The 27,062-nt window shown below is 47.5% G+C and overlaps 12 protein-coding genes across 12 annotated transcripts; 8 read left to right on the top strand and 4 right to left on the bottom strand.

Moving 5' to 3' along the window:
• Nucleotides 1-960: 960 nt before the first annotated feature.
• F5147DRAFT_777035 (uncharacterized protein) lies at nucleotides 961-1,993 on the top strand (the record flags this gene model as incomplete). Its single annotated transcript, XM_041441928.1, has 3 exons — nucleotides 961-1,137; nucleotides 1,267-1,576; nucleotides 1,629-1,993. 3 exons carry the CDS (start codon nucleotides 961-963, stop codon nucleotides 1,991-1,993), a joined length of 852 nt encoding a protein of 283 aa, XP_041289581.1.
• A 181-nt stretch (nucleotides 1,994-2,174) lies between these two features.
• Nucleotides 2,175-4,899, top strand: F5147DRAFT_777034 (uncharacterized protein; the record flags this gene model as incomplete). The annotated part of the gene is made up of 5 exons (XM_041441927.1): nucleotides 2,175-3,070; nucleotides 3,158-3,930; nucleotides 3,988-4,148; nucleotides 4,199-4,434; nucleotides 4,512-4,899. The coding sequence occupies 5 exons, from the start codon at nucleotides 2,175-2,177 to the stop codon at nucleotides 4,897-4,899; spliced, it is 2,454 nt and encodes an 817-aa protein (XP_041289580.1).
• A 588-nt stretch (nucleotides 4,900-5,487) lies between these two features.
• F5147DRAFT_777033 (uncharacterized protein) lies at nucleotides 5,488-6,204 on the top strand (the record flags this gene model as incomplete). The annotated part of the gene is made up of 2 exons (XM_041441926.1): nucleotides 5,488-5,853; nucleotides 5,899-6,204. 2 exons carry the CDS (start codon nucleotides 5,488-5,490, stop codon nucleotides 6,202-6,204), a joined length of 672 nt encoding a protein of 223 aa, XP_041289579.1.
• Nucleotides 6,205-6,364: 160 nt separating this feature from the next.
• F5147DRAFT_839244 (uncharacterized protein) lies at nucleotides 6,365-8,260 on the top strand (the record flags this gene model as incomplete). Its single annotated transcript, XM_041444200.1, has 10 exons — nucleotides 6,365-6,375; nucleotides 6,441-6,589; nucleotides 6,638-6,762; nucleotides 6,816-6,833; nucleotides 6,886-6,939; nucleotides 6,985-7,339; nucleotides 7,397-7,434; nucleotides 7,488-7,673; nucleotides 7,923-8,104; nucleotides 8,156-8,260. The coding sequence occupies 10 exons, from the start codon at nucleotides 6,365-6,367 to the stop codon at nucleotides 8,223-8,225; spliced, it is 1,188 nt and encodes a 395-aa protein (XP_041289578.1). The 3' UTR covers nucleotides 8,226-8,260.
• A 333-nt stretch (nucleotides 8,261-8,593) lies between these two features.
• F5147DRAFT_326151 (uncharacterized protein) lies at nucleotides 8,594-9,437 on the top strand. Its single transcript, XM_041429236.1, has 3 exons — nucleotides 8,594-8,821; nucleotides 8,878-9,109; nucleotides 9,165-9,437. The coding sequence occupies exons 1-3, from the start codon at nucleotides 8,806-8,808 to the stop codon at nucleotides 9,364-9,366; spliced, it is 450 nt and encodes a 149-aa protein (XP_041289577.1). The 5' UTR covers nucleotides 8,594-8,805; the 3' UTR covers nucleotides 9,367-9,437.
• Nucleotides 9,438-11,517: 2,080 nt separating this feature from the next.
• Nucleotides 11,518-13,257, top strand: F5147DRAFT_777031 (uncharacterized protein; the record flags this gene model as incomplete). Its single annotated transcript, XM_041441925.1, has 14 exons — nucleotides 11,518-11,590; nucleotides 11,655-11,687; nucleotides 11,742-11,761; nucleotides 11,812-11,826; nucleotides 11,880-11,918; nucleotides 11,974-12,002; nucleotides 12,061-12,074; nucleotides 12,130-12,161; nucleotides 12,262-12,289; nucleotides 12,342-12,401; nucleotides 12,460-12,594; nucleotides 12,651-12,784; nucleotides 12,924-12,998; nucleotides 13,054-13,257. 14 exons carry the CDS (start codon nucleotides 11,518-11,520, stop codon nucleotides 13,255-13,257), a joined length of 891 nt encoding a protein of 296 aa, XP_041289576.1.
• A 652-nt stretch (nucleotides 13,258-13,909) lies between these two features.
• On the bottom strand, nucleotides 13,910-16,228 carry F5147DRAFT_710564 (cytochrome P450). Its single transcript, XM_041438283.1, has 8 exons — nucleotides 15,959-16,228; nucleotides 15,791-15,907; nucleotides 15,614-15,736; nucleotides 15,101-15,565; nucleotides 14,875-15,047; nucleotides 14,356-14,824; nucleotides 14,202-14,303; nucleotides 13,910-14,146 (listed from the first exon to the last, which is right to left on the bottom strand). Exons 1-8 carry the CDS (start codon nucleotides 16,112-16,114, stop codon nucleotides 14,084-14,086), a joined length of 1,668 nt encoding a protein of 555 aa, XP_041289575.1. The 5' UTR covers nucleotides 16,115-16,228; the 3' UTR covers nucleotides 13,910-14,083.
• Nucleotides 16,229-16,403: 175 nt separating this feature from the next.
• Nucleotides 16,404-19,076, bottom strand: F5147DRAFT_582129 (uncharacterized protein; the record flags this gene model as incomplete). Its single annotated transcript, XM_041431635.1, has 2 exons — nucleotides 16,404-18,906; nucleotides 18,958-19,076. 2 exons carry the CDS (start codon nucleotides 19,074-19,076, stop codon nucleotides 16,404-16,406), a joined length of 2,622 nt encoding a protein of 873 aa, XP_041289574.1.
• A 440-nt stretch (nucleotides 19,077-19,516) lies between these two features.
• Nucleotides 19,517-20,690, top strand: F5147DRAFT_655582 (uncharacterized protein; the record flags this gene model as incomplete). Its single annotated transcript, XM_041433994.1, has 3 exons — nucleotides 19,517-19,906; nucleotides 19,950-20,126; nucleotides 20,184-20,690. The coding sequence occupies 3 exons, from the start codon at nucleotides 19,517-19,519 to the stop codon at nucleotides 20,688-20,690; spliced, it is 1,074 nt and encodes a 357-aa protein (XP_041289573.1).
• A 60-nt stretch (nucleotides 20,691-20,750) lies between these two features.
• On the bottom strand, nucleotides 20,751-22,614 carry F5147DRAFT_326111 (protein kinase). Its single transcript, XM_041429235.1, has 9 exons — nucleotides 22,438-22,614; nucleotides 22,287-22,357; nucleotides 22,135-22,226; nucleotides 22,061-22,085; nucleotides 21,944-22,012; nucleotides 21,460-21,890; nucleotides 21,300-21,408; nucleotides 20,902-21,246; nucleotides 20,751-20,853 (listed from the first exon to the last, which is right to left on the bottom strand). The coding sequence occupies exons 1-9, from the start codon at nucleotides 22,559-22,561 to the stop codon at nucleotides 20,812-20,814; spliced, it is 1,308 nt and encodes a 435-aa protein (XP_041289572.1). The 5' UTR covers nucleotides 22,562-22,614; the 3' UTR covers nucleotides 20,751-20,811.
• Nucleotides 22,615-23,915: 1,301 nt separating this feature from the next.
• Nucleotides 23,916-25,130, top strand: F5147DRAFT_655580 (uncharacterized protein; the record flags this gene model as incomplete). The annotated part of the gene is made up of 6 exons (XM_041433993.1): nucleotides 23,916-24,053; nucleotides 24,110-24,232; nucleotides 24,288-24,353; nucleotides 24,402-24,743; nucleotides 24,804-24,926; nucleotides 24,978-25,130. 6 exons carry the CDS (start codon nucleotides 23,916-23,918, stop codon nucleotides 25,128-25,130), a joined length of 945 nt encoding a protein of 314 aa, XP_041289571.1.
• Nucleotides 25,131-25,310: 180 nt separating this feature from the next.
• F5147DRAFT_747163 (Vps51/Vps67-domain-containing protein) lies at nucleotides 25,311-26,074 on the bottom strand (the record flags this gene model as incomplete). Its single annotated transcript, XM_041439915.1, has 4 exons — nucleotides 25,311-25,445; nucleotides 25,495-25,580; nucleotides 25,635-25,730; nucleotides 25,786-26,074. The coding sequence occupies 4 exons, from the start codon at nucleotides 26,072-26,074 to the stop codon at nucleotides 25,311-25,313; spliced, it is 606 nt and encodes a 201-aa protein (XP_041289570.1).
• Between the last annotated feature and the right edge of the window lie 988 nt (nucleotides 26,075-27,062).

Genomic DNA, 27,062 nt, shown 5'->3' with positions numbered 1-27,062 from the left:
CTGATCCATGAAGGCTGTACGCCTCATGGACACCCTAGATCAGCGCATGTATACCACATGTCGCTTCATGAAGATCCGGAGCGCGCTTGGCGCTTCCTGTACCTATGCGCAGCTGCCCTTGGCGCAGTATGCTTGATCAGAGGTTAAGCCTCATGTATCTTATCTGAACCTCATGTCTGGCTATCATAGATTTATGATATACTATTGATTACAGACTGAGCTAGAATACTTGTAGTACTTCCCTATAAGTAGACACAGATTATTGTACTTAGACTTTACTTTAATCTACTAGGTTCATCCCCAGAACTTGCTCATCTAAGCCTACCAGCTTCCTTGTGTGAGACCGCACTTCTAAGTCGCCCCCATACGACTTAGCACGTATCCGCTAGCCCTGCATCTCGACGAGCGCCGTCTTACCGAGATCGCCGGAGGAATCCTTGATGTTCCGTCAAGGCTAGACCACGCTCAGCTTCAGTAGACTCACTCGAGTCGTCGCTGAGAAGACCTATCCTAGTTCGCACACGCCGACCGACGGTCAGCGTAACAGCAGTCAGTGCGGATGCAATTCCTAGCGCAGTGATGACTTCTGTACGAGCTCTGATGGACTTTTGATATCTCGTACAGTCACCCATAATTGATGACATCCTACTCGTCTGAATTTCCACTGCACTTGATCATTTTCATGCTAACAAAGATGCTATTATAGAGGGTGGATTTCGTCGTGGTCAGCGTGGCGGAGTTATCGAGAACTGGTACATACCGAAGCTTGAGCTTATGCAGTCCATAGTTCCAAGCATAAGGAACACTGGAGTTCCTCTGCAATGGACAGCCGATACCACGGAGCATGCCCACATAACGGAAATCAAAAGTCCTGCTCGCTCGAGCAATAATAATAATTACGATCCCCAGATATGTCGCCATCTTGACCATGCTGATAAATGCCGCCGCTTTGACCTTGCTATGAGTCTGCTCGACAATGTCCCAGACTCAGGGCAGCAGGATCCAGATGACGATGAGAAGGATGAGAATGTCGATTTCGACGTGGACGACGATCGCGATATCCCAGCAGACCTTCTTATGACAATGAAACACCCTGGACATTCACGTCCAATCACCAATTACTTCGGAATTGCCAAGGTCCTCTAGCACAGGGAAGTGGGGACAGTCCCTGTGCCAGTGCGCTCGTTCGTTGTCGAACGCACAGCGTTTCACCTCACCTATGATCCTTCTATCAGAAACATATCTGTTGACGATGCTGCCATCAAGTTTGGTCTTCCTGACTTACGACCAGCTATTGCCGACTTTCTTCGTTGTGAGGCTACTCATGGGAGGGATCACATACATACTATTGGGGGGGCTAGAAGAGCTGGACCTACTGCTTCACTTCCCTTCGACAAACTTCAAGTCTGGTTTAAACTTCGGGTGCAGGACACTGATTTCCACGATGCTAGCATCATACGGCCTGCACAGACCCTCAATTGTGCACCTCCTTCTGATCCCTGGACATGTGGCTGGTATGACACAGTCATCATTAACAACGAGGCAAGGTACTTATGGCCAGAAGATGGTCTTCGTGGTACGTTATGATCTTATGTCACGCTGAATCTCTACTTATTGTCAAGTCGCAGGTCATACGATTGGCCAAATCAGGCTTATCATGCGTGCTGTTGGAAAAAGTGGCACGAATTGGTCATGGAAGGACCACTTTCTGGTTTACGTGCATCGCTTTGACATTGTTCCTCAAAGCTCCGGTGCTGATGATCGTGAGCCAAGTACGCAGCTCCACTTGCTCAAACGAGCGAAGCGTTCGAATGGCACTTGGGTGGGCGATGTCATACCTGTGACACAGCTCAGAGCAGCTGTCAACCTTGTCCCTCGCTTCGGTGCAAGTGCGGACAACCGTCTCACCCCATATAATAGCATGGAACATGCTTCTCAGTTCTGGCTCAACAGGTATTGGGATAAGAATGTATATTTTCCCCTTTCCATGTAGCTTTTGGTGTAGCTTCCGTGCGACGTTCGTGATGGTCGAGTGGTCTTATCTAGCCTATGCCAGAAGTTATTCTAGTCTGTTTTATTCTTAGATCACCGAACTGAGTACTGAGTTTTGATGGGCGCTATTATGTGGCGATAAGCTCTCGTTCTTTGTGCCATTATTGTCCGTGTACGAAAAAATGGTGTTCTTTTTCAGGACCGTTGACAACGGAATCAAATTGTCATCGTTGTTGTCTATCCCCGATGTCACCGACGTCCATACTATCAACAAGATCACCTCTGACGAGCTCAATCGTCTGGTCACTCACGAGGGTTCACCAAAGGCCTCGCAACCGCTGGGACACCTGCTCTCCAAAATATTTCAGTCTTTCACGGTTCCTCTTCCCGATGTATTCAGCCTTAAAATCCCATTCGGAAAAATCCTTTATCGCAACCAACGCATCAACGAGAAATTCAGCGGGACATCGCCCGATACTCTTGTGCCACTGTACGATACTGAAGCGAAGGCTTGGAACTGGGCCCTTCCAGTTGGCCCTCCTAAAAATGCCAGTAGTAGTCGTTCGGGCGCAGACTCGGAGGGCAAGTCAGAGGGTGATGATATGCAGAAAGCAACTCACAAAGAAATCTTTGCTGCGTTTCTCAATGCTCTGGCTGGCTGCTTAGCAGCATCGCAGCCCAAACTAGTAGAAATGTGCTTTGCAACCAGCACATGGAGCGCAGCCAGTGCACAGAAGGCATTACCTGGCAGCGACATCAAGCGCAAGCCAGATCTCGTTCTATCTGACGATATATTGGCAAAGTGGGGGAACATCAGGGTATCAGCCGAACTCACTCACAGTCGATACCGGCCTGCGATGCGACTCGGGAAGGCTGCAGATACTCATGCCTATATTATGATGAGTGAACAGCCATGGAGGTGCTTTGCTCTCATATTATCATTCACAGATGAATATCGCCACCTTAGAGTCCTAATGTATGATCACTCTGGTGGCGCCGTGTCTCCTCGCTTCGATATTTACAAACAACCGGACATATTTTCACATATAATCGCTGCCATCAATTTCGGGAGTCTAGAGTGCGTCGGCTATGATCCAACAGTCTCATTCTCAAAGATTGTTTCACCACCCTGATTCAAAGATATCAACTGCTATCGTCCCATTAGAAACGCTCCTGCCCGACCAAGTACGACGGACTGTACTGTTGCCGTTTTCACTTCCTCCCTTCCATTTCCCGAGGATCCTGATGGAGTGTCGTCCAGTGATGCCCTTGAATCAGTAGTCACTAGTGACTCTAGTGACTCTGACTCGACAGAAGAAGGTCCGAGCGGTTCCGCTACACATTACTCAATGGACGAAGAGCATTTCCCACCCCCCTCCCTCCCAGTGCACCCCACTGCAACCCGTAGTGCTCCCCTTCTCAGCCTCGCATCCCAAATGCCCCAGGCTGAGATGACCAAGAGCATCTATTCTGTCACCCCTCTCCCTTCCCAATTCCCTTACTCTGCTCGATCACCTGAACCTTGCGGTAAAATCTGTGTAGGGCAGAAGGTCTACACTATAAGAAGAATCATTTTTGCGAGCCAAGGTCTTGTTGTTCGCGGAACCATTTGCTATTTGGCAACTTTAGACGATGAAGACTACATAATAAAAGACCATTGGGTTGTAGGCAAGGACGACAATGTAGTCTTGAACGAGATCAAGATGCTGGAATTGATGGATGGCCTCCCTGGCGTTCCAAAGCTGGTGGATCATTGGGTCGTTGAACAGTCAGATGGTGATCCCGATGTTACCTTAAAATATCGGCAGAAAGAACGCCGGAGTACCAGGGGCACTAGTCGTACTCATGTACGTCTTGTCTTGAAGCCATGTGGTCGCCCCCTTCACATGTTCCAAACACTGAAGGAGTTTGTGCGGGCACTAAGGGATATCATTAAGAGTAAGTTTTTAGTACTTTGGGGTACAGGTGTCTTGGACTGATACTCTTTGATGTTAGTTCAACAAGCTGCAGTGGAGGAACATCAGATTTTGCATCGGGACTGTAGTCTCAACAACGCGATGATCCTAGACGAACCTGAAGGTAGTGAAGGGTTTCTTATTGACTGGGAGTTTGCCGTTCGGATTGCCTTGGATCATAAATATCCCATCGGCGGTACAGTAAGTACACCTTATTCATTAAATATTCAGTTCATTAATTGATTTGCCAGGGCACAGTCCCTTTCATGTCATGCAGACTTCTCAATCAATATGCGGTCCTGCAGCAGGAGGTGGACCTGGAATCAAAGAGGAAGAAGACGGCGAAGAAGAAAGAGACTCGGGGACGCAATTCAGTCGACAAACCAAAAACCCTGAAATCATCCTCTGATTCTCTGGCGCTACCTGTATCATACGTCATCCAAGGCTATGCGGATGACCTGGAGTCCCTTTTTTCGTGTTCGCTTGGGTTTGCATCAAGTTTTGTGGTCCCAATGGTATGGTGCGGGAGCACTTGCCCAATTCATTGGTGGATCGTTGGACCAGCCTTGACCTGGGATTGTGTGCAGCCTTCAAGATCACCTTTTTCACTTATCCAGGAGAGGAAAAGCGTCTCACAGACCAATTTCACCTGTACTTCAAGCAGCTGATCCCCCTCGCAGTAGAGTGGCGTAGAGTTCTGGTGGACAACATGATCCACCCCGTTACCTTCGACACCATTCTCGCTGTACTCAACTCTCATCTCAACAAACTCCCCGACGACGAGGAGCTCGTATCTGCTGTGGACATGCTCAGGAATGATGCTGCCATTCTCACGAAACGTGTTAAGGGCAAACGGATTGCTTCAGACCCTCCCTCTGTAGTAGCACCCAAGCGGCAGAAGTCTCATCATAGTGATACTGAGTCTGACTCAGCATCGGGCAGTGACGCATGACCAGGAGGTGAAGCCTACTCATTACACATATTCAGCTATTTTTCTTCTTCACTGACTTAGTATGAATGACATGTTTAACTTTAGCAGTAGTATTTCTAGAATCTCGCTGGCTTGTACTATTAGTATGTTGCGTTTTTACTATAGTTCACTGACCGGTACCTATGATATTGTTGTTCTGACTATATCGTTCTTTTTCAAGCTTTTTTTAAGCGTTTATCTTTTTACAATCAAGATACTAGTAGTACGCCAGGATCTGATATAGTATCACTACTAGTAGGTTCTGGTACAATTCATGTTATGTGTAGCATTTTTGCTTACGTGATCGGCAATTTCTCTTATGAGTACTATTACCAACAACGAAGGTTTTTTCACGCTAGTCATGCGAATCGATTTGGAGTACGACGTGATAGTAACAATCCTCATGGTGGTATGTTTCTTTATTACTATCATTCTTATTAATGATAAACTTTTCTCTCACTACCCATACGGCTATTAAGTATTAGTACACGGATGAGCCATGGTATAAAATCATCGTAAGTCTAGGATAATTTATCAGAGTCACTTCTTCCTCTGTTCTTCATTACAGTCATGCCTCCTCATGCCATCGCCAGTCCTAAGAAGAAACGATCTGGCAAGCGCAAAGGATCCGATGCTTCAAAGGCCGGCTTGCCAAAGAAGTCTCGGGCTGCAGACATTGCTGAGGTACCCAGCATGGTACCCCTCGTGTCCCTTGGCCTGACTGGAGCAGAAGCGGAACAAAATGCTCCCCGGCGTTCTGGTCGCCCTAATGCGGTAACTGGAGGTAGGAATGCACAACTGGAGAAGATTGGATCAGTATTGCAATCCAAGCCTCGGACTCAAGAACGTAAGGGTACAACGTCCCTTGGTCTCAATGTTCCAGTCAATCCTCAAGCCCCAGAACCGCGTCGTAGAGGTCGAAAGAATCATTCAAAGGTAGGCATCCAATTAATTCTGTTACTCATATTGATTGTTTCGTAGGCAGTTCCTCCACCCTACAGCTCACTTGTTAGGGATGCTCCAGATGCCCCAGCCAAGGACATTATCGCCACAGGGCCCAGCTTTACATCCCAGCAACCTGGTGGAAGGTTTGGATTTGTTGCTCCAACAGAAATAGCTCATTCCGGTACTGCCCAGCCCAATATTCAGGCATTGCACAACCCGCATGTCACCATTGGGGCGAAGGACGCTGAGCAGTGCGCTCGAGACGCCATTGCCGAGCAACAAGCTCGGGACGCCATTGCCGAGCAACAAGCTCGAGATGCCATTGCCGAGCAACGAGCTTGAGACGCCATTGCCGAGCAACGAGCTCGGGACGCTATCGCTGAGAAGCGAACTCGGGATGCAATTGCTGAGCGGCATACCCAGAACGCTGTCTCTGAATATCCAGTGGTTTTGCCAAGGTCCGTCTTTCGGGAGGAGAATTTAGATCCAGCCCTACGTCAGCATGATGACACTGTTAGGGCTCAGCGTCGTCTGACGTCGTTTGAATCTGATGACAGTGACTCTAAAGACTGTAGCAGTGATGACAGCGATGATAGCAATGATAAAGATGCTGATGAAGAGGACAGCGGAGAGGATGATGAGGAGGAGGGGGGAAATGATGATACAGTCAAGAGCTCACAGCAGTTTGGTTGGGGGGAGGCTGGCCGACGCCAGAAAGAACACCCAGGTACACATTCTCGTGGTGTGATTTCGCTTCACTAATTCAATGTTATAGGGTTTGTGGAGGATGTACCACCTTCGCAATCTCCAGTCGCTCGCCCTCTCACACCTGAAATTCAGTTCCAGTACTCACGCGATGAAGATGATGTAGTTGCCCAGACGAGCCTTGATAAAACCTCGGTAAGTTTTCTGCTCAAGCCAGGAGTAACTCTCATTTTATATTGTTAATCCAGCGGAACGAAAGCTCTCAGGTATGGCCATATCGTTCAATTGTATCATGCTTACCATTGCCTTTCTTTCAAGGACCCTCCGGATATCTCACCAGGACCGCGGCGGCAAGCATCCCAACACATTGAGGTGAGATCAGGGAGACCATTTTAATTGATGCTCACCATCGAGCAGACCATCACCTCGAAGCCTGACGATGTACTACAACGCCACCATAAGAAAAACGGAAAGCCCTGTCTTCCTGATCCTGAATCCCTCGAACTGCTGAATCAAGTGTCCGAGTGTGATGTTCAGCCATTGAAAAACAAAAAGTCTAGGTCATCGCGTGGTGGGCCAACACCCGATCAATTATCTTGGTACGGACCATGCTGGAAAAGTTTTCTGGAGGACGCCAAAGTAGAATGTCGCGCGCAACACGCCCTGGAGAACCCGTTTCCAACTTTGGTGAAGAATCTTCCAGGAACAATCACTGAAGTTCTCATTGCAGTATTGGTTGTGTGGGATACGAACGGTAAACAATTTGAAGCTGGTAGGCACTTGTTCGTTCTCATTCGTTCTCGAACTAATATGTCATATTCTGATGCAGGGGTTTGGCCAGAACAAAAATTTAATATGACTCGGTTGGTGTGTGCATAACTGACTTTGTGCCAATATCTCGTTGACAGTCTGTATTAAAGCTGTACGACGATCTTTCGACTTGGCGATCTGACTTGAAGAAAACAGCCATAAGCATTGCACCAGTATCATATTCGCTTATTCCTCCGCTTTCTGTCCCCATTCAGGAACGTGCTGCTTGGGTCGAGCATGCTGCTGCTGAATTGATCAAGGAAGCATTCTTCTTACGCTTTGGGGTGGACGATCAGGTAAGTGATCTTGTGGTGATCGCAATTCTACTGATGGAAGATTTCTAGGGGAGAACACGAAACTTCGCTCATCCCGCCCTTCGTGAAGCCGTCATCACATTCTTTTACACAGGACCATATTGAATTGCACGAAGGATGCCGGAGACCTTTAGCACGGAATTGCCACTCTCATGTTTGGCTTTGGTTGCTGCGGCGGTAATTTTGTCTCCCTCGCCAATGTCGTGTGTTAATTTTCTGTCTTGAAACTAGTTCAATTGTGTCTTCGACGGTCTTGTGAAAAACGGACATGGGAAGTCATACCCAAACTTTTCCACCAAGGACTACGGCCCCATCTATTGTCGGATGCTCGAATTGCTCAAACATATCCTTGAGGATGCGTATCATGGGCCTAGGCTGTCAGCTCAACTGCGAGAATGGGCTGCAGCGGGATGGTGAGGATCTTTTCTCTCTGATAATTTTTTTACTGATTTTCATTTGTACAGGGCTGCAGCTATGAATCTCGAAGGAGTTGTTGATGCGAGACACGACCACCTGCAGATTCTTCTTGACTAAAAGCTTCGTATTCCCGCTCCCCAGTTTATATCAAGCATTTATCGTTTTTGGCGCACGTATCATTGTATTTACTGTTTGTCGTGGTCATGTGATTCAATATATTGGTTTTGTTTTTTTGTTTTAAAATTTTTGTGTTGTCCAGTGTGTGTACGCAGTACAGCGAGCAAATGTCTGTACAGCTCCGGGTCTCTGAGTGCTCTGTGGGTGTCTGTACAGAGATGGACAGCGAAAAAATTTGCAATTCAAGTAGATTTTCGTAATTACTGGGCGGTCTGTAGGTGTCTGTACAGAGATTCACAGCGCAAGGTGTCGCTGTGATGGACTGGCTAATTGGGACCAAGCTGTAGCGCTTGCACGCTGTACAGCGCTGCACAGTGCAAAGTGGTTTACTGATGTGGGGTGAGCTTGGCACTTGCGAGACGTCAGTGATATTGACTTGAGTGAAACATGCCGCAAGTCATAATCATCACTCGGTTGTATGCCATGTATCAACGATCCAGAAAGATCTTGATGTTTCTCGTTGTCACCTTCCTGGCTGTCAACATCGTCAACGGAGTGGCAGCCGTAACAGACAGCAACAATGTATTCTTCAGGGGGTACGTTTAATTGTGGATAAAAACCAATGTGCATGGGGTTCATTGATGAATACCAGAGGAATTCATTCTCTCCGGCACATATCAGTACACGATCACCTATACAGGAGATACCATAATTCTGAATTCTGTTGCTTGGATACTCTGCGTTGTATGGGAGTGCCTCGCGCTGTGTCTCGCAGTCTGGATTGCGGTAAAACACTTCCGTGAACTGCGACAACATTCGACAGAAGGGATTATGGGAGATTGTTTCACGGTGTTGATGAAAACTCATGTGGTTTACTTTACGAGGTAAGCTCATATTGTTATTAATGTTCCTTTTTCTCCACTGAAGGGTCGGACATAGCTTTGTTGCTGTCTCTTGCTTCAACATCGTTATCGATTTATCTCCAACAGTCTTCACAACGGTATGTCGATCTCTCACTTACCTCTTCATGCGACCACGATTCATCATTTCTATAGGACCTAGAAAGTCAAACTGTTTTAGGCTTGCTTTAGATTTTCGAGGCCGCGCAGATGTTTGTGCTGGGACCACGCCTGATCCTTAGCGTTCGAGAATTTAACGCTAAGCTCGTGGACGACTCTGACGCAGCAACCCGCATGACCTCAATCGCTTTCCAAGAGCGTGTGCATATATCGACTGGTAGTAGTGTGTAATGCTCAGTGAAGTTGACAGTTGTCTAGTGCTTTTCAGGGAAGACGGGAAATTTGTTTTTTCATCTCCATTCCAAGCCTCGTTGCGGTGCTTAAGTAGTTATTTGGTGTCACGAAGTAGATCTCAAGGAGACAGGCTTGGGCAATATTTTTGTCGTAGTATGTATTCGATTCATTTGCTATAAGTCCTGACATTAACAATTATTTATTGATGTTGCAACCAATATCCTGGATATCACTACTGTACTAACGAAGGCAAGCAGTGTACTGAACGGGAAAGTCGAAGAGCTTGAAGATCATATGTTTATAGGTGATGTCGCTGGAACGTTAGGATGCAAGTTTTTATTTGTTCTTGCTCCTAGGCCTCATCCTCGAGGACAACTCGTGACTCAGTACCCACCTCTCGTCGTATCGGAAGCACAATGGGATATCAGCTTTCATCATATGTGAGAGCGTGCTGCAGAGTTGTAGTATATATATGCTAGGCACTGGCGCCGTCCATGTGACCATGTCTGTGCGGCGAATTTCATTTAGCATTCCCCACCATTTCAAGGACTCATCAATTCACTGGTGCTCATGCCGCGTCACGGTCATCCGATAATTCCACCAAGTAGGACCCTGTAACCTGGTGGACGAAGAACACCAGGAGCATCCATCGATAGGGACTTGGGAGGTTGAATGATGGTGTTGTCACAGGAAGTGCTAACGAGGAGAGCACAGTCAGAGTCAAAGTGACAGCTAGGTACAATATACCTTCTGTGGGTGCACGAAGAGGTACTGTTATGTGATGAGTCATCCTTTGTGTTTCAGGTACTTGTCATCGCTTCGTCGCTCCCAATCACCAGACGTACGTGCTGCTCAAACATTCAACCATGCTCATATTCAAGATGCACGAATATTGGACAAGAGTCAACCAATCTCGCATAGAGGACTACCAACTAATCACATCTGACCAACCAACCATACCATCAACGACTCACTCGTCTTCATACATCTACAGAGTATCCATCTCCCCATCTACCACGCTACAGAACCTCGCCAACTCGCCTCTCTACAAATAGTTTCATCATTCTTGGGTTCGCCCCTCCAGAACGCCGCCGGAGCATACTGAACAGGTTTCCAATGGATGATTTTGCGCAGTCGACGGCGAAACTAGCAGGCTCAGCGCTATTGCACAAACCCAACACAATATCATTATTCCGTTTCTATCTACAACCCTATACAAGAAACAGTGCCAGTTATTTATTCCCTACCTTCCATCCTAACGGCATGCAAGATACACGATGGATCAAGCATAGCGTGCGTTTACATCAGAGTGTCACTGCCCTTACTGTGACATCGTTCTCACTGGCACTCCTGTAATGGGAACTTGGTTGACCGGCGCTCAGATCATCATCGTCCATCAACTTTTTATGAAATAAGCCCATACACAACAAATCAGGCTTCAAGCTTCATGCAGTAATCAGCGCGCCCGAGTCTTCTTTTTCCATGTCTTCTCTCAGCGCTGTTTGAATCTAGGAATGTCATTGTATCCATCAATCAGGGATTCTCAACTAGGCTATCTCTGGCTGCGCAAACTAATGTCCCCACTCCACGATGCAGATCGAAGATGCGGCCATCATTGTTGGCAACCTTATGATACGAAAGCCCGATAACCGGGCCAGAGAGCAAGAAGGTGCGCATGAAGCGACAGATGGCCTGAGGGCGAGGAGAAGGGATAGGAGGCATTGAGATATGTGCTCACACACGGGTAGAATGTGAGTTATCTGTTTGCTCCCCCACTATCTGTCATTATTTATCTTTGATCTGGTCTTGGCATGTTGATACAATTTGCTATCTTTTACAATGTTATGTAAAGGGTCCCTCTCGTCGAAATGTTTCATGTCCAACATTTACGTTGAGTCCCTGGATCTTTGGTCGATCAAGGCAGGGATGATGATCATCTTTCAATCTCATTTTGGCGATCCAAGCGCTGGATGGTGGTTATATGCTATCACCATACGTCTACCAAGTTCGTCTCTCATCCACACCCATTCTCTACCAATATGACCATAGTCTCAAATGATCCCACTTGGTGGCCAACCATCAGTGCGTATCGTTTTTCCAGCTATTTTGTAGGTTCGTGGAGAGCAGTCGGATGTCGAAGCTGATGTCTCAATCTGACCTTGGCTGCGGTTTGCAGTTGCTGCCTTCGTTGGAGTAACATATGATTGGGGTGAGCATGATAACATTTTAAAAGATTACTGATGTCTTACAAGTGTTTTTTTAGCACTAACCTTTGGACAAGAGGTATGTCAATACTATCACCGGAACCCGTCTTGCTAATAATCCTTTTGTAGGTCGAATTGGTCTGGGTGTGTACAGTCTCGTGTCAGAGGAACATACATGAAAGTACACTTAATTACAGAGACAACGGTGGTCGCTCATGACAGTACTGTATCTCAGTGTATGTGGCCTGTTTGTCGTAGTTGCCATTGTGTGCTGACTTGAAAGTATCCTAGGTGCGCTACCTTGGAATCATATCAGCTGCGTATGTTCAGAAGGCTAGACATTTGGTGTTGTGCTAATCGTCTATCTCTTATAATCAGTCTGTACATGGTTTGTATGTCACCTTAGTACAATCACTGTCTTCTCTTCTTCTGACCAACGGTATTCAGGCAATCTTCCGACCATCTCGCTGACAGATACAGTGAGTCTTTTGTATAAATCCCTGCCATTCCCCTCAAATTAACCGTGGTGTTCTGTAGCAGTGGGTGTGGTTCTTTACTGACTTCTCAGTCTACTAATAGCTGCCACGCTATACTACCAAAGATGTGAGTCTGTTTGAAGTGTGTGCTACCTGAGACTGGTCACTGACCGGATCTGTCAGGTTGGATGATGTACATTATATGGTTTTGGACGGGTATTGTGGTATTTCCGATGCTGTGCGGTGAGCTTTGCACTTGCGAGACATCAGTGATATTGGAATGACTGAAACGTGCTGCAAGTCATCATCATCACTCGGTTGCATGCCATGTATCAACGAGCCAGAAAAATACTGATATTTCTCGTTGTCACCTTCCTGGCGATCAACACTTTTGATGGAGTGGCAGCCATAATGTCAACGATGCATACTTCAGGAGGTACGCTTAATTATGGATGAAAATGAACGTGCATAGGGCTCATTGATGGATACCAGAGGAGTTCATTCTCTCCGGCACCTACCAGTGCACGACTGGCTACACAGGAGATACCCTAGTTCTGGATTCTGTTACTTGGATACTTGGCATTGTTTGGGAGGTCCTCACACTCTGCCTCGCAATCTGGATTGCGGTAAAACACTTCCGTGAACTGCGATTACATCGGGCAGGAGGGGTTATCGGGGACTGTTTTATTTTGTTGATGAAAACTCACGTGGTTTACTTTGCGAGGCAAGTTCATATTATAATTATTGTCCTTTTTTTAACTGAAGGGTCGGACATATAATAGCTTTGTCGTTGTTTCGTGTTTTTCCCTCATCATTGAATTCTCTCCAACAGTATCAACGGTATGTCAATCTTTCACTTACCTCTACATGTGACCACGATCTATCATTTCTATAGAACCAAGTTTTCCTAGAAGATCAGATTTTTTTCGGCTTGTTTCAGATTTTGGAGGTCATGCAGATGTTCGTGCTAGGACCACGGTTGATCCTTGGCGTCCGAGAATATTATGCTAAACTCGTGGCTGACTCCGACGCAGCAACCGGCACGACCTCAATCGTTTTCCAAGAGCGCGTGCATATATCGACTGGCAGTGGTGTATAATACTCAGTAAAGTTAACGGCTGTCCGGTGCTGTACCAAGAGCAAGGGATTTCGCTTTTATTTATTCCTACTTTCGTGATGGTATTCATTGACTCGGTGTTTATTTCGTCTTTCGTGTTTTTGAGTATATTTCAAGAAGACATAACTATATTTCGATATCATATGACAGATGCCTTGAGGCAGGTTGTGGAGGGATTCAAAGAGACCGACAATAGATCGTATAATGGCAGTATTGGCCCTACTCCTAGGCTTGTTGGCCTCTTGCAATCAAATTAAATACCGGAGCAGATACTCTAATGCGCAGCACTGGAGTCCTTGAACAATTTCACGTAGATTTCAACCGGTACCATGTTCGGGCAATCGTGATTCGTGAAAATCATCCCGACTTCTTGATTCCCCCGATTCGGCCATCCCAACGCTTCTGTATCAGTTTAAAAACCGCATGACAGCAACTCTGTACATGCTGCCATCATCAAATTCAAGCACCAGCTCAAGCATTTTGTCCGGTGTAGGCTCTTTGCGACGGACTCGAGAAGACATACAGATTGTTTCCTAAAATTAATCTACTCATAGTATACCCCTGGGCGTGCACTTGAACCCATCGCCAAGCTCTAGGGATGGTCAGGACAACAGCTAATGCCAACAATATTGCATTCCAATGTTCACTCAATTACGATTACGTGGCCATTGCCAGTTAGTCTCCTGGGCTGACTATTTCACCCCAGCGTTTTTGTAGAAGAGGTATATTTTATGCAAGTCACCGAGCATCCAAGAGTAAATACGGAAGACGTGTGGTATAGGTATCTAGGGGAAGCGGAGCACATCCTTTAATCAAATCTCCTGCGTCTGTAACAGACATTGCGAGGTTTCTTTGGCATTGTGATCATGGTCTATGGAAGAATTGTTAACAATACTCGAGAGAAATCATGAACTGAATGGACGAACATGATAATTGTGTTCTGGGATCTCTGTGATGCCATCCTCTAACCGAAGTTCAACTTTGCGGATGATGTTGGAAATCACGGTTCCAAGTTGCAGGTATGCGAACTATTGAAAAAATCAGCCAAACACACCTCAGCAAGCAGATAATCAAGCCCACCTGCTCGCCAATGCATCTATGCCTCCCGGCACCGAAGGGTTGGTACGGGCTCTCAGTTCCCTTGCTTACAGCACCGAAACCATAATCAATCTTCTCGCCATTCTCGTCAGAGTAAGTCTTGAAAGCCTGAGCAGCAACACCCTCGGGATCACTCCACCGTGTTGGGTCCCACTTCGTAGGGTTAACCCAGATAAGGGGGTCAACCTGGCTGACGGCAGCAGAAGCAAGCACGTAGTAGCCCTTTGGAACAACATAAACACCATCTTCGGAGGGGGCAGCGAGAGTCGCGGGAACTGGAACATCGGAACGAACGTAGCGCATGATGCTGTGAATAGGCGGGTGCATGCGGAGCGTCTCACGAATGACGGAATCAAGGACTGGAAGCTGGCGGAAGCCCTCATATGTCATCGGACGGAAAGAGCCATCCGGGTTGCCGAAATGGTCGACTTGCTCCTGGTAAAGTGCTTCCCTATGATGACGATGAGTATATGACAACTGCCAATAACGAACAAGACTCACTGGACTTCGACGTTCTGAGCAAGGTGAAGAAGGGTCCATGAACCGGAGGCAGAGCTAGTGTGCTGTCCTGCCATGAGAAGGGCAATCATGATGTGCGCGATTTCGTGGTCACGGAGAGGTCTGCCATCACGGTATTTTTGATCCATCAAGGCGGAGATCATGTCAGGTTCGTCCTATAGCATGCATAGTGAATATCGGTTAGATCCCATCAAAGTAAACGCCTTACAGAGTGCCCTGATTCCCTGCGTTTGCGGATAATGTCGGTGTAATATTCGCTCATTTTCTTGTGTGCTACGTCCCGACGGCGATAAGATTCCAAAGGCAAGTTAGGAAACATGAAATTCAGCGGGGTGAAGCCTCCATCCAGGTCGTTGTAAAGCGCAGAAAACGATTTGTCCAAACCACTCCTGACCTCTTTGCCTTGCAGAGTACGACTGGCAGTCAAAATAGTGATTTGAGCCATGATGTCCGTCACATCGAAGCGTCCCCATTCATTGATATCGTCCATTTGCCAGATGATGAATGCTTGGTCGGTGCGCATGTAGTCGTCGACTTCTTGCTCGAACATGCCCACGTACGCCCGGAAGTTCTCAGTTGAGAGGCCGACTTTAACAAACTTCTTTTGCTCCATGAATACTTCGTTGGGGACGTCGTATACGACATCTTTACCGAAGACGGGGGTCGTGAGGTGCTGTTCGTGGTTGAGAGGCGTTTACGAAACTACAACAATCGCACATACCGTGTAAGCATCTTCTGCAGAGAACGCAGTCGATTTACCACCCAAGACAAAGTTGTTGCCCTTAGCACCGAGTGCGACGGTCACCTTGCGTCCAAGTAGAGTGAATGTGAAGACATCGCCGTACTAAAGAAAAGTATGAGACAAAATCATGACATGAGAGATGTCACACGATCGTACTCTTTCCCTACACTCGAAGAAAAATTTGAGTGGGTCATCGCCGTACGCGATGGAGGACCCAACGAAAGGGATCCAGTGGAACACTTCTGGAGGTAGTGAAGGATCCCGGGGAACAACCTGGCGACATTGCGTCAGTAGGCACGCAAACTGGAGTTGCTACATGCTCACCAGCTGCTTAAGGATGTTCAGCACGAAGATGATTATTGGCGTATAGACGATTCCCAGTAGAACTGTTCTACCAGGAGAGGCAGTGAGATACTGTTGCACAGCATCAACAACGGCTGCAACGTAGCCCACAGCTGGGGCGGTCGAATCGAATGACATGAAAAAACAAAGTCAAGATGCAAAGCAATGTAAATGCTCCCGCGCTGTCCAAGGAGCACTGGCAGGGTCTCACGAACGCGACTGACTTGTTTTCAGCGCGCGTTTTTATCTTCCCAGAATAGGTTGTCGAACCACAGTACGTGGCTTAGTCATCCCACATCCGAACCAATCATATCCCGAAAATTGACTTACTTCCGACGGAGAGAAATATGGAATGAGGTGTGTTAAATCATGCAGTGGATAATTAATTAAGCTATGGTGCATTATGACGTGTAAAAATAAAAAGAAGCTATGCATCACCACATAGTTCCACCATGAACAGCGCCTTCAAACCGACCTGTATGTCCTTGACTCTCACATTCACATATTGCCCCACCGGGATATCCGTAGTCCGAGGCGTGATAATTGTTGCTGGCAGACCAAGTGATGGGATGTGGCATTGAAATACGTTCGTCAGCAAGTCGCGCTTCCTGCCAGACTCTGTGATATATGCACTGAGGGATTGCAGAGGGTCGACGCGATCACTGGGAGGGTTCGGGTGGTCAAGGAAGCGCTTGATGTACATGAGTGTCCACTGCATGCGATGACTCCGATCGCTATGCTTCCAAAGCTTCTCGTACTCAAGTACCTCGGTGGCGTAGGTAGTGAGCCACCCGGGAGTGAATGGACGCGTAGATGCCTTGGGCCGAAGCAGTACATCCTTGATCTGCCAGTGCGCAACTAGATCGTTGTACCGTCGTAGCGGTGACGTGACACGGACATAACCTTCCCCTTCTGGGATACCCATGGACCAATGCATGCCTGGTTTGAGGATATACTCGACAGGTGGAATGTGCAATTTCGTCTGGAGCAACTCTGTGTGATCCACAAATCCATCCTCATCCATTTTCGCAATTAGCCTCTCAATGTCTCTGTTGTCCTCGAGAGCTATTGGAGGCCGTGCAGAACGACGCAACATCGGCACTCCCTTTGCGGCGAACCACCGTGAAGCAACGCGAGATGCTGTTTTCATGCAGTCGGCAACAAGCAACCGCGAGCCACGCTCCATTGTCTTCTGAGAGTATACTTGATAGGTAAGGTTAGGGAAGCCACGATAATATGAAGCGTTCCAAGCTGGTGTTGTCGGAGCGCCGTGGATTGGTTTTGCAGTAGCCACAAGAGTACCCGATGGAGCTGAGAATACGAATGGATTTAGTGTCCGGCGGTTACGCTGTCGGAACTTGCGCGTCAGGTCGTCCATGAGACGCATATTCTCCACATCTTTTGATTCTAGTACAGGTACATGGGAGATTTCAGGGGTTTGGGGTGCTTCGAATGGGTAGCCAAATTGAACACCTCCGTTTCCAAGAAGTCGATCCACACTATCATAGTCGACTCTTTTGACGTTGCGAATGAGACCGGCTTTAACATCGTAGTCGACCATGTTGCCTTCAGCGTTTATCTTGAAGCTAAATGTAAGGACAGGTTCAGGCTCCCCCTTCCGAGAATGCGAGCCCAAACTTAGTCGGTCATGGGTAAGGGAGGGAGGTAGCATAGGCCATGTCCTGTGGATGAAGTATGCGGAGGAGCCCATTCGACGTGCTGCCTCTGAGATAATATGAGTCGGTGGAAGGATAACAGTAGGGTCTGCAATGTGGACATGTATCCAAGCCGAACCAGGCTCGTTAAGGACAGGTTCTACCGACAAGCCGTCGTCCAGCTCTTCTGCGCTCACGTCGTCAATCACGTAGACTGGTAAGCTTCCGAAGTCGTGTCGCAGATGCTCGACGGGATCACGATCATAGAAGTCTTCTGGTCCTAAAGGTTGCTTTCCCTTCGCCCGCGAGGGTCGCAGCAAAGACAGGCTCCTTTTGACAAGAGCGTGCTCATTTCTGGCACGCTGCGACTCCTCGTCTGGAGTCAGGTCCAGATTCAGCTCCTTCCTCTGGGTGACGATATCCTCCCAAGGGGCCATCTCCCCCATCTCTATCAAGAATTGCCGCAGACACACGTCGTCCACCATCTTATGAGCATGCAAGCCAATCCTCTTGATAATGGATGTGACCACTCCAGAAAAGGGATCAATACAAGTGTTACGGGTCCTGCGTAATGCAAGGTGCAAGACATCAAGGATGGTGCGATCGTCTGTGGAAAATGTGACATCCTTTACGACAACTCTGCTCGGAGGTTCATCCCAAGACTCGCTAACCTTCTCTCTGGCAGTAAGAATGAGGTCCCGAGCTTTCTCGATAAACGCCTCCAGTTCCGGACTCCTTTGCCGCACCATATCCACAACTCTCTGCAGTTTGACAACATGGTTTTCTGGCCGCACGTCGTACGTGAGCGCAAGTCTCTGAGACTGCATGTGCGGCACAAATTCGATAGGGCGACCCATGATATATTTATGCGTTGCAAAAAGAGTCGGCCAGCTCTCCGGTCTATAGTCGCACACCAGCTTTGCAGCCTCTGAAAGACTGACGGATCCCCACTCGTCTGGGTGCCTCGCCCGCACGTGGGGATATAGCGCTGCGTTCTTCCGCCCAATGACCATGAATGCCTTGTTTATTTCTCTCTCAGCCTCCCGTAGATACTTCAGGATTTCAACCCGCGCATTAGTCTCTACGCGGTCCATTGGGGTTGCGCTGGTGCCTGCGCGGAGGGCAAGGTCCCTGTCAGCTATGCGAGGGACCTCAATGTACACATCTGACTCGACATGCTGAATGACTTCGCCTGTACTGATCAAGGAGAGATGCCACATGCGACCGTTCATATACGAATGGCCCAAGACTACACCATGTGCATATATGGAACTCCTGCAATACCATAAGTCATCGAGAACAAAGAAACAAATGACTCAGACTCACCTTCTAATCTCAACAAGAGATCCAACCTCTATATTAGAAACTGACGAAGCGTCCCCTGGTTCTACCCCAGAGTCTCCATCTTCTACATCATTTGCGAAGATAGCTTGCGTTTCTGTCATGGGTGGCTTCGGCTTCACCATCTCCAGCAGACGCATTTCGTCGCCTCGTAGCGTCTTCGTGTGCTTCCATGGACGTTTGGGAGTGAATTTGGTGCCAGCGGCAACACGGACAAGCTTATCCGTTAGCTTGGCTGCTGCAGCGAGCTCACCGGGCGGTAACTTTCGAAATCGACGATTGGGGGTCTTGAAATCATTGTTCTTTATTGGTGTAGGTATCGAATATGATTTTATTGGCTGCACATTGGGCCGGATGTCTGTAAGCAGTTGGCCGGCGCGACGATGCATGAAAGGATACGGAAGAAAATGCACTTGTGGCTGTGCAAATAGTTAAGACCGAAATTTGAAAATGAAATGGTCAGATGATCAAACACAAGCTTTGTTCGATACTATCAATTCATTGAATTTCATTATTCCCTTCGTCGCTCATCAGAGTCATCACCATGTTCAAACGAGTCGAAAAGAAGCGTAAAAAGCTGGAAGAAGAGGAAGAACTAGGAATTGATGAAGATATGAAGGGGTTCATGGGGTTCAACGACACCGATTCGGATGAATCTGCATCAGACTCGGATTCTGGCTCTGACGAACACTCGGACGCAGACCAATTTCAATCAGGCGAAGAGGACCTGGAGGAAGCTGGATATGAAGATGGAGACGAAATGGAGGAGGAGGATGCTAGCGATGATGATGAAGAAACGCCCATCTTGTTATCAGAAGCATTGAGGGACCCCGTTTATATCGTGTCGCTCGACCCAGATGTCCGAGCTTGTATATTATGCAAGGGCAAGGTCATCAAGAGCACTCAAATGTCGACAGTCCACAAAGCATCTACTGTATGTCCCTTTCTCTGAACATGCAACTGAAAAAAGACGGAAGTTCAGGCTGCCGCAGGCTCATGTACGACGTTTCGAGCGTTTCAAGACCTTCGCAGCGAAAAGTGATCCCCAGAGTGACGCTTGGAAAATTGCAAGGACGGTACAAAAGGAGGCGTCGAATCCTACTGGTACTGAGAATCGTCCTGATGCCGGACTGTCGAAGCGTGCCCTCAAAAGAGTGAGTGGTGTATCACGCTATTTTTCGAGGCGAATTTTCTTAATGCTGGGTTTTCAGTCAGCGAAGCAAGCATCAATAAAAGAGAAGCGGATTCTTCACAATAAGCTTCGTGCCAAGGCAAAGGCAAAAAAGGCCGTCGAAAAAGTTTCATCATCCCAGGATGCAGCAGGGAAAGAATCACCAGCAAGAAAGACGATTGAGAGGCAAAAGTCGCAAAAAGCTGAAGCTGCAACCGGCGACAAAAAGTTGGTGAAGAAAGCGGAGCAGAAGGTCACCGGTGCAAAAGTTCACGACGTAGAAAAGTCCGACGCCTCGCTGAGCGACAAAAGGACAGTAAAGAAAAGAGAACGGAAGCCCCCCGTTTCTGAACTTCAAAACGTAGAAAAATCGGATCCATCGCCCCAGAAGCTATCGGAACCTCAAAAGAAAAAGCGCAAGGTGCAAAAGGATCAAGTTGCAACCCCCTCTGCTCCACCGCAATCTCCAAAACGGTCGCAGGAGAAACCTCTCAGAAAACCGAAGGCGCCTCGTCAAAAAGAACGGATAACAGCTAGGGCTTCTTGAAGTAGGCATGCAATATGTACCGATCAGTCCACGTCACAATGATCCCGTTAGATATGCATAGAACTGCCAAATAAATAAGTAAAGGAACATAGTCCTAGTCATGAAGGTATAGCGTAGTGCTCTACAACAGCGACTGTAGTACTCTGTCAGTCATTGTAATGACCTAGGGGATTCTTTCAGCAACGTTGATACTCCTACCGGAAACACATACCTGGTGAATATTCGGTCTGTCTTTAGGATTAACTTTCAGCATACTATCAATCAAGTCCTTCAGCCCTTGTGAATATGCCGAGTTCGGGTGCTTATACTGAGCGTTCAGTACAGCCATCGCAATCGAGCCACCTTGCTCCGTCGTTTGGATGTTTTCAAATGGCGAGTGTGAGTATGCAAGAGCGAAGAGAGTGCATCCAAGTGACTGTGAAGAGTTAGAGAATGCGTGTACGGCAACAGGAAGATCTACCCATATGTCAACTTTCTCGTCAAGAGTGACGCCCGTTTTCACATCGAAAAGTTCTGGAGGGCGGTATGCCATGGTGCTTTGTTCCGCGGCAATATCCTGTGAGATGAATGTGAGATCAAACAAAGTGATAAATATATACCTGCATATACCTGCTGTAGAAGCGCCAGTGATCGGCTATCTATCTTTATTCTTGCTTTTATAGTACTCCCAAAGTCCATCAGTATGGGTGTGACTCCATCGTCCGCGATCATGATGTTCCTGTTATGTAAATGTCAGAGGTGCAATTGCAACATATCAACAGTATTTTACCCAGGTTTCAAGTCCCGGTGGGCATATGGAATGTGTTCGCTCTTTCCCTGAGGCACTTGGCCATTTCGAGCGGTTTGAATTGCAGATGCTTCCTCGTCACCATCGAATATCACATCCCCATCCCCCTCGACACGATGTTTTGTCATTAAGGGCATGTTTACGGACTTATCGTAAGAGTAGCCACCCTCACTGTCGCCCTCTGGTTGCGGGAAAAGCTCATCCTCTCCGTCAGAATGGTTCTCCTCCGCGCGCGAGGATGAACTTGACGAGGAAGGCTGAGGCTGAGCGGAAGAAGTGCCAGTAGTTGTGTGATAATCATGCATGGCGCGCACGGCTTCGCATGTCCCCTTGAACAGCCGAATCATATCTTGCTCGGGAAAGTGCTTCCCATTCACGACATTGAGGTTGATAGCATCTTGAAGGTTCCCGCGCTTATCACAAAAGGTCTACGGGTGTTCCATAGTAAAGCACGCCTAAAACATACCTGATACAACGGCAGGAAGAGGTAGACAATCTTGCCTTCACCTTCGGGATCTTGAACGACAGCAGAGTCCTGTGCAGTTATTCAGGAGCTACATGAAGATGATCCGTTGTCACTCACAAGTATCCGGATGATGTTTCGGTGTCTGAGAGCATACTTAAGACAGCTAGGTAACCGTCACTAAGTTGACTTACTTGAAACGTCTGTATGCCTCTACCTCCCGCATAGCCTCCTTCACACCCTCCGATCCAGTAGGACATCTTATCTTTTTGAGAGCGAATTGCCGCTAGATGTACACCAACCATATGTGAAATGTTGTAAGGAACGAACTCGTGAGATCGCGTACCCCACTAATCTCGTCTTGTGCTAGATACACAAAGGAGAATCCACCTTCGCCGAGGACTTTTATGATATTAACTGAGATCATAAAAACCACGTTAGCAAGCCTGCTAGGTGCAAACGAATGTTCTAGATTCGTTGTAAAGGGTATGACTGACACGTTCGGCCATTAATTTTTACTTTGGCTGATTGCTGGCAGAGACATGAAGAAAGGGCCCAGATAGCGTCTTTTGCTTGATCCTTAAGACTGTCGAGTGCGCTAACGACCTGAGAGAAAGCCATAAAAGCAGAGGTAGGAACAAATTTCAGCAAGTACAGTGACAAGTCACTGCGGTTCAAACTTCACAGTATTCAATAAACACAGCCACAGGCGTCCGTTATGCGTCTGGTCTAAAAATAGCAATTAGTATGTAATTGAAACACTTCTTTTGAAAGTTTATTTTCAAGTTCAAGTGAGTACCCGTGCAAGCATGAATAAGGGGGAGGGGGCAAGACATTTTGCAGTAAAACTCAAGCTAGTAGCCGGACGATGGAGAGCATCGCATTGCCGTACCAGTCGGTGACCACCATATGACCGGTCAAAGGAGATTAATTGCCTGAGCGGCGAGCGCTCTAGTAGACTTTGAACATTCGGACTGTGGATCGGGAGCCTCGATCACTAAATTTTTATTTTGCAGACGGGGGCCGGGTAAATCGTCTGTCCTACCCGTGTTCATTCGAACAGTCCGGATATCCACAAATTTCTTTGGTTGATTGGATTGTGAAACTCACTATAGGCGTCAGCCCAATAGCGCGCAACTTTGACCAGAGTCAATGATTGGTAGGGGGGACTTGCCAACTGATTATGATTTTACAGGATTACATGCAGCCAATTTACCGGAATGACATATCTGTCTGCGGAGGGGCTACACCCTATAATCGAGTCTCAACTCCTGCCATTAGTAGCATCATTACTCAGGCTACTGTGATAATGGCGTTTACATAGGACGGTGTGCTTCGTAAGTGATTCCTCACATGAACTATACTTGATGCCACCATCACCTTTGCCACCACACCCAAAATGCGTGTACAAGTACGATGGCACTGTACAGTGAAAGCAGTACTGCAGTTGCCTGAAGGAGCTTCGTAACCACAAATTACTTCAAGAGTCCCAAGACATCCGTCGTTTCCCGAGCTCCGTTGACTCCGACAAAACTCAGGTTGATTACCTTATGGGGCACGAGTAGCTTTCTTTCTTTTCATATTTTTTCCCCTTCAGCTTCAAAGATGCAAGCCACAGCATTCGAAAAAAAAGTATATCATGGCAACGCTCACGTTCCTGCAAGTTGCCAATCACCTGCTGATTGTGGGTGGCAGTCACGGTACCTCCAGTGCAAGATGCCATGATAAAGACGCCACTCTACCACCTCCCACAAACATGTCGATCCACTATTCCTTTTGAATCTTATCGCGAAATTCCACAGTACTGGCATATACAATCACAGCACGCCATTGTAAAGTTGCTGTGGATGCTGGTGGATTCTCCTGGATGCTGGTGGATGTGGAGAGCGCTTTGACGACAAGTGCTATAAAATACCTGCATAGGTGCCAAGGACAGGTAAGTTACTATCATCGTCTATCTTCTCCAAGTAAAACCATGGCTTACCCGTACCCTTTTGCATTCCCTGATGCTAGACAAATTTCCCAAGCGTCATCCTACTCCACACTGTCCGGCGCACTTGACCCTGCATCGGCTCAGTCAACGTATCGGCCGAATGCTAGTACCCCCGATAATGTAGGACTATGCTTATAGATTTTTGTCATCCTCCTGACTCATCTCACAATTTGTAGGGAATACCCATCTCCCAGTATATACGTGCCCAGACATCGTCAAACCCGGACCTCTCAGGTGCCCTCGGTCCTGCACATGCACAATCACACCAATATATTCGGTCACGAGCCCCCGTATGTACCGTAAGTGACGCGTGTTGAGGTACTTGCAATCGATTTACGTGTTATGAATTTGTAGGGGGCATCCATCTCGCCATATTCAGCTGTCCCATATGCGTTCAATGGCAGCTACGAAGGGTCATCTGTAAGTCCACGTAAAACACTCGCCATTATTACTTTCTAATTTCCAAAGTCTGCCCGCTCGCCTTACCCATACCCTGAGAGGAATGTTTTGCACCCCGCCAAATACATGGCCAATATGCCACCCGCTGCGCCCAAAAAGATGTACAAGACTGTTGTTCCTTCAGGATTCCATCGGCTCCCGCAGCCCGTTGTCACTGACACATCTGCGTCCCCGAAATCGTGGTGCAGGATTGGATCCCAGCACGCTGCCATCAAATTCAACAAGAAGGGTGGAGGGATGGCCTTCCGTGTCGACGAGCTGGTCGAGCTCGAAGATAAACCAGAGGTGGAAGGAGGCCATGATCAGGTGTTTAGCGGAATAGGAGATAGGTTTATCAAGGTTTTCATCACGGTAAGTTGAAAGCCCAGACCACTTTTTCGCAGTAATTAATTTGATCTTTTTCCGTTGCAGTGGCCTGGGTACAGTCAATTAATTGTGGAAAGGCGTATCTGCACCGATAATGGAACTCTCAAGAGAGAGAAGTTGCTCAAGTTGTTGGCGAAGTACGTTGAAGACCTCGTGCAGAATATCCACGTACGTCCAAGTGTGCTCACCTTTTTTGTTGGTACTGATTAACCTGTGCAGCGCAAATCCATACATGTAGAAAAAGGATACGAGAAATACAAGGTTGAGTGGAGGCCCCGTGGGGTGCCCAGTATTTGGAGAGACTGTTTAATCACTAGCCTTGTCCACGAATCGGGCTCCAACTGGCAGGTGGAACTTCATGTGAAGGCTTGATGGGGACAACGTGCTGGATTCGCGTATCATTATTCCATATAGTTATATTGTACCGTTGCAAGCCTGGAGCTTGCGGGTATCCTGTATAAATAAAAAAACACCTTTGTTACGTCATGTATATTTGTGGGGCCGAGGCCGTATCCTCAGCGCTCAGCGCTGCAGCGATGACCGCGGAGGCACTCATGAATCGGAGTTCCCATCTGCATGCTGAGGCTGTTCCTCAATGGAAACCTTGGCACCCAAGCGAGATATTTCCGAGAACGCTGCTTTAAGTAGGTCAAGGTCCGCGTCCAAGCCCTCCGCCCGTGTCTTCATCTACAGAAAAATGAGACTACACAAAGATGCACCTTGGAAATTTACACACCGCAGCTATTGTATCACTAGCTGCAATCAGCTCATGATGGTGGTTGTAAACCAGAGACTGCCTATCACCGTCAAGTTGTCGTATTTCTAAACATCCGAGTCCATGAGCAGACGTATCACACGATCTTGGACGACACGAACCTGTCAGTAGGTCATTCTCTCGCTTCAGTAGAGCCGACAAAGATGATGCAGTTATAAGTTGTTCGTAGTATGATTTTGCGTCAAAGGCTGCTGAATCTTCAGTAGCATGGTGAGAATCGAGCTTGAGAACTTGATGACTTTCAAAACACACCTAGATCCATGGGGTCATCTGATCTCCCAGGTATAGGTGGTGGTGGCCCTACTCCGAGGCCATAGTGCTTCCTCAAGAGATCTCTAGCACGAGACTTTGCAAGAGGCCCTGGAGGTGTTTTTGTCCGAGGCGTTTGTCCAACACCAAGCGAGGATCGACGAGAATTGGACGGAATTAGGGTTGAAGAGCTTTGGGGAGACGTTGGTCGCAGCGGAGATGAGACCACTCTAGGAGCTGACTTCACACGTTGGGCCGTTGGGGATGTAGGTGTAGACTGTGTGGTGGACATGAGGTTGGTGATGACATCGATGACACTCAGGCTAATACTAATTAACGATGACGCGATCACGTGCCTGTGCATTGGAACTCGGACGCCGAGTACTTAATTTTATCACTGAAATCACGGCGGTCACTTGCAGGCATCTAGTAATAGTCAAAGCACGGCCCATGGCACAGATGATTTGGGTTGTCGCTGACGGCGAGGGTGACTAAGATGGCTTGCGACCTTTTTAACTTGCCTGCCAGAGGGAGCCCCAACTATATAACACCAAGCTCCAACTGTGCCATCATTCGAGCCTCATTGACATTCAGGCTGGTTCAAGCACCACTCATACCACGACACGTTCTCTTCGCAAACTCCGTACTAATGTAAACCTTCTATGGCGCATCAAGATTTCAAGCTCCACCCTGCACGTCCGCCGGCGTGGTAATAGGTCTGGTTCACATGCATCGAATGCACGAACGTGAGTCAGGTGAGAACACAAGTTTTCGAATGAGGCTAGAAGATGAATCGAGACAAGTGCGGGTGGACAGCTAGAAATATCCAGGGTATTGGTTTAAACATTGTCAGTACATATAGCAAATCACTTAACTGAATACTACGACAAAAACATTGTCCAGACCCATGTCTCCTTGATATTTACTTCGGAACACCAATAAATACACTTCATCAATACCATTACAAAAGTGGGATTAAATAAAAACAAACTTCCCTGCTCCTTTCAGAGCACTATACAACACTGAGCATCAAACACTACTACTAGTCGATATATGCACACGCTCCTGGAAAGCGATCGAGGTCATGGCGGTCGCTGCGTCGGAATTGGCCACGACCTTGGCGTTATATTCTCGAACGCTAAGGATCAGACGTGGTCCCAGCACAAACATCTGCACGACCTCCAAAACCTGAACCAAGCCATACAAAGATTCTAGATAATTTTGGTCCTATAGAAATGATGAATCATGGTCGCACGCAGAGGTAAGTGAAAAATTGACAT

Source organism: Suillus discolor, assembly GCF_016758755.1.
Source record: "Suillus discolor strain FC423 chromosome Unknown F5147scaffold_54, whole genome shotgun sequence".
Taxonomy (NCBI): domain Eukaryota; kingdom Fungi; phylum Basidiomycota; class Agaricomycetes; order Boletales; family Suillaceae; genus Suillus; species Suillus discolor.
Note: the sequence above shows the minus strand (reverse complement) of the source record. Positions and strands in the feature narration are given on the sequence as shown.